The sequence below is a fragment of the Pteropus alecto genome, unplaced genomic scaffold (genome assembly GCF_000325575.1).
Source record: "Pteropus alecto unplaced genomic scaffold, ASM32557v1 scaffold134, whole genome shotgun sequence".
NCBI lineage: Eukaryota > Metazoa > Chordata > Mammalia > Chiroptera > Pteropodidae > Pteropus > Pteropus alecto.
The window spans coordinates 2973193-2978079 of record NW_006436283.1 but is presented as its reverse complement, the minus strand read 5'-3'; the positions used below and the strand labels follow the sequence as shown (position 1 = coordinate 2978079).

At 51.9% G+C, this 4887-nt stretch overlaps 1 protein-coding gene across 1 annotated transcript in view; it reads left to right on the top strand.

The window, feature by feature from the left end:
- Positions 1-4887, top strand: part of BIRC5 (baculoviral IAP repeat containing 5) — an 11266-nt gene that overhangs the window by 282 nt on the left and 6097 nt on the right. Inside the window, exons 2-3 of the mRNA XM_006912176.3 lie at positions 128-237; positions 1682-1799. Coding sequence (XP_006912238.1) covers positions 128-237; positions 1682-1799 — 228 coding nt within the window. The remainder of the gene's footprint in view (positions 1-127; positions 238-1681; positions 1800-4887) is intronic.

Here is a 4887-nt window from a genome sequence, read left to right as displayed (position 1 = left end):
TGGCGACCCCTCCCGCGGGGCTCCGGCCCCTCTGTGGGCTCCCGGGACTTGAGGCGACCCCCACCTCCCGCGGGGCTCCTCTCGGGATGCGCCCCTACCCAGGCTTGAGCCTTGCTCTCCTCTGCAGATGGCCGCGGCCGGCTTCATCCACTGCCCCACCGAGAATGAGCCCGACTTGGCCCAGTGCTTCTTCTGTTTCAAGGAGCTGGAAGGCTGGGAGCCAGATGACGACCCCATGTAAGTACCCCAGGCCAGCCTCGCTGGGCTTCCGGGGTGCCATGCTCCATCGGGAGCGTCTGTTCTGAGCTGGGCTTGGGAAAACTTTCTGGATTTCAAAGACGTTTAGTGAAGGAGCCACGGTTTTATAACCTTATTTCGCGCCCTAAGCAGCTGTTGCGAATGGCTGAATCTCTGTGCGCTGGCGCCTCGGCGATGCTTCCAACCTAATTAACCCGATTTGGCCGAATGCCCCTCGGGGTGCATGCTGAAGAGCGCCTCACTCTTGTAGGTGCTTGGTGCCTTTCAGGGTCCACAGACTATAGGAGCATATCCCGTTGCGACCTGGGGATGTCCAGGTGCTTTCCTCGTTTTAGCGTTTTGAAATCTATAACTTTATTGAGTTATAAATCACAACCACAAAAAAAACACCCTATTAAAGTGGTACACTTTGGTATTTATTTGTTCTTTGAGGTGCCTAGTTATTTTTTTTTGTAATTCTGTGTATACTCGTATCCAGATAGGTCACAATAGCTGTGTTTCCGCGACTTTAATGTTTTTCCCTAGAGAATCACTCGAGGTGTTTCTCTCTTGGCCAGGAGACTGTTGCCGTTTTTCCTAATGTGTTTGCTCTTATGGCCCAGTATTAACTGGATGGCGTGGCGAGCATACCGGGAATCAACGGGGGAAGCACCTGTTGTGTTCTCGGGAGTGAATTTCTGCCTGCTGTAATGCTTTCAGACCCTGCTTACTATTGGCTGGCCTTTCGGACTCTGGCCGTATGTGCGTTCCAGGACCACGGTGGTTCAGTGCTGTCCGCTCAGCAGGGCTAATTCCCAGGGCAGAAAATGATGGTGCGAGGCAGAGCACGTGGCGGAAGAAGCCCGGAAGCACCTGTTGTGTTCTCGGGAGTGAATTTCTGCCTGCTGTAATGCTTTCAGACCCTGCTTACTATTGGCTGGCCTTTCGGACTCTGGCCGTATGTGCGTTCCAGGACCACGGTGGTTCAGTGCTGTCCGCTCAGCAGGGCTAATTCCCAGGGCAGAAAATGATGGTGCGAGGCAGAGCACGTCGCGGAAGAAGTGCCAGCCTCGCCCTCATTCCAAACAGTAGACTGTGCACCAATTCCAGTGACGTGAGATCGCTTCACACGGTTCCTCGAGGACTTTCGAGGGGTTTGACGTGTGATAGCTCTGGACTCATAACATGTAACCCTTTTCCTCGTAACTGCTTAAGGGCTCCAGGCAAAAGGCAGAGAGAAGGCGCTAAGATGAGCTGTGTGGGAATGTGGCCGGGGACCTAGCGCTCGCTGGTCCCATCTATTTCAGATGTCGCACTTTGCTCTCGAAGCAGAACGGGGGTGTCTGAGACTGCGAAAGGGACCGTTGATAATGAACTGTTGCTTTCTCCCTTTACTAACTTTCTCCGTCGACCTGCCCTTGTATTGATTTTTCTTTTTTTTTAGAGAGGAACATAAAAAGCATTCGTCTGGTTGTGCTTTCCTTTCTGTCAAGAAGCAGTTTGAAGAATTAACCCTCGGTGAATTTTTGAAACTGGACAAAGAAAGAACCAAGAACAAAATCGTACGTATTACTGAGAGGAAGCCAAGAGCCAGCGCTGCTCAGCATCTTTAACACTCAGCTTCCCAGCCCCGTGGGCTGTTTCCCTCTGTGACCATTTTTTAAGACCCTCGGATGTGTGTGTGAGGATGTGAAAGGCCAGAAAAGCGTTTGTCCTGGAGCGTGGTCTTGGAGTCGCTCAGTCAGAGACAGACGTGTCCCCTCAGTGAAGGTGTGTTCAGTGTGAGGCTCCCTCTGGTGGTGGCACACAGTGATGGTTAGTTAGGCTGCCATTCCTGCCTTCAGTGACAGTCGAGATCAGTGTTGGGAACAGAGGGTTTGAGGACACAGCAGAGCATGTATTGGGGGAGGGGCTTTACGTGTATTGGGAAGAAGCGGTGCCATTCTAGCTGGATCTTGAAGGGATTTCTGCAAGTGAACTTTGACTCTGGGACAGGCGGGCTGTGTCGTTGGGAGACTAACCACAGAGTGAAGCCCTGAGTCCCCAGAGGGGAGGTTCCCCAGCAGTCTGGGCTGCAGAGAATGGGGTTCCAGAGAGAACCAGGATTCCCAGTTAAATCTGAATTTCAGATACACAAGATATAGTTTCTTAGTATATCTCACATTTTATATGGGTGCTTATAAACAATCACTAGTTTATATGACGATCACCTTTAACTAGGCATGCTCTGTATTTGCTCAACCTGGTAGCCTTACAGAGAATAAATATTTAGGTGTTTAATATCCTTGTAGCAAAGCACTGGGCGAGGGTCCCCCCTCCTGGTTGTCTGTGACTTTCGGCCAGTCTTGGTCACGCTTTCCTTGCTGCCAGGTGGAGGCTAGAGCCCCAGGTTTCTAAGGCCCTTTCCAGATGGAAATTGTGTTCGCTTCCAGAGACGAGAATGAAACACTGTCCAACGTAGTAGCCTTTAAACGCTGAGGACCAGAGTCTCCTGTCAGGAAGGGAGGAGACGCTGGTCAGTGAGCGAGCCGTGGGACGGCTGCTTGCTCGGGGAGAGCCCCAGTCAGGGGTCAGTGCACGTCTGGGCGCTGCCTCAGACAGCAAGCGGCTCAGCCTTCACGGGCCACGTAGTTTCTGTGAGGTGTTATTTCTTGTTTTTCCCAAGTGTTTAAAACTGTGAAAACCATTCTTAGCCCAATGGTCATATGAAAAGCAAGCCACAGGTCCCGCGGGCCGTAACAAACCGGCTTTGCAGACGTAAGGGACAGTCGTGAGAAAGCTGTGCCCGAGGAAGCGGGAGGCAGAGGAGGGTGTGGCCAGGGAGGTTAAAGCCGGTTCCACGGAGAGAGCCAGAGAACTCGAGGTACTCACAGTGTAGGAGGCGCCGCAGCTGTGACAGCCAGGCCCGAAACGCCACCTGGGTGCCGTGGACCCTGTGGTCGGGCGGGCGGCCTTTGGGGAGGTGACGTGGGAGCACTGCCTGCGCGGGGGGCCCACCAGGAGATGCCCGCCATCGTCTGCGAACTATTTTCTGTTCTTCCCTAAGTCAGAACACAGGATGCTGTGAGTGGACACATTTGTTTTTTACTTTAATAACAAAACAATATGAGCTTCTATAAGGAACAGTCAAAGTCTCCCCTCTCCGTGCTGGGGGTGACCACTGCTAACTAGTGCATTTCCTTCCAGATGATTTTAAAATTTATATATTTTAAAGAAGAATAGAAAGTTTAAGCTGTTCATACTTTTCTTAATTGGTTTATAAAAGTTATGCCGTAGAAAGATTTTTCATGTCCGTGGTCGTCACCTCTGCTGCTGTGACGCTTTTGGGCTGTGCGTCTGTCCGTGCAGCCACCAGCCACGTTCAGCTGTCAAAGGTAAGTGAAGTGTAGCCTTCAGCTCTCTGGCGCACTTGCCCTGCTCGGTGGCTCCACGTGGCCAGCGGCTGCCAAACTGGACAGTGCAGGGAACAGAACATTTTCGTCATTGCAAAAGGTTCTGCTGGACAGGGTTGTTTTAGGGTGCCAACCAGCTGTGAGGTCTGCTGCAGATAATGTCAGTGATGTGAAAACAGGCACCCTGGTGTCCTGGTGTGAATGGGTGCTGAGGGTGGGGTCACAGCCAGGGCTGGGAACGGGCATGACCTGAGGCCTGTCTGCATCACGCTGGGGCACCCAGGGGCAAAGTGGGGTCCCTCACTCCCCTGGGTGGTTTGGCCTGCGAGCCCCGTGTTCCGTGGTCGGGGCTGATTCTTTAAACCATTTAGTCGGCTCTGCGATCGCACCCGGCGGTGTAAGGCAGTCATTTATTAGACAGCTTTCAAAAAGAACCGGGTGACAGGACATGTTGCGGGACAGATTCCAAAGACGAGGCGCGGGTGCTGTTCCTCGTGTCAGACGGAAGTGTGACAGAGTCGCCCGCGGGGCCCCGGTGCAGAGGGCGGCCGCAGCAGGCGTGGGGCCCGGCTCGCTTCATGCGGCTGCATCTCTGCCTCCGTCTTTTGGGAAAAGAGAAAATAAATTCGCACCGATTTGAAAATGGATCCGTTCCGAGAGCAAACACTGTGGGGACAGGCAGAGAAACTTGCTTCCGTGTGAGACGGGGGGTTGCAAACGCCTGCGGGGGCTGCGGGGGGCAGCGAGGCGCCGGGGGGTGCGTCCTAAGCCCGGTGGCAGAGTGCGGCCCAGCGAATTTTGTCGTATTTTTCAGTAGCGGGTTCCTTGTTCTTGCTTCAAACCCCTTTTATTAGAAAACATGTAAAATGAAGTCGTTGGCCTTTGTGTAGTGGTTGAACTACAGCCTGCGTAGAGGGGCTTAATTAGTTTTAGGCTTTTTTGAAAGAAAAGAAAAAGTTAATAAAAAAAAATCTGTCTTAAAAGGCCACGGTCGCCTTTCCGCGTCGGTGAGGACAGAGCTCGCGGGCCGCGCAGGTGTCCCCTCCCAGGCCCGCCGCTGTCCGTTTGGTGCTGTTTTCTCTCGTTCTTGTCAATTTATTATTTTTAAAATTACATTTACTTTTAATTAATCATTTTAAAATAAGTAAGCCTTATACATGGCGGAAAGTTTAAGACAGAAAAAAGTACATATTGAAAAGTAATTTAAAAAATGTTAGCCTTTCTCATTTTTCTTCATAAATCTAACCCAATAAAGTTC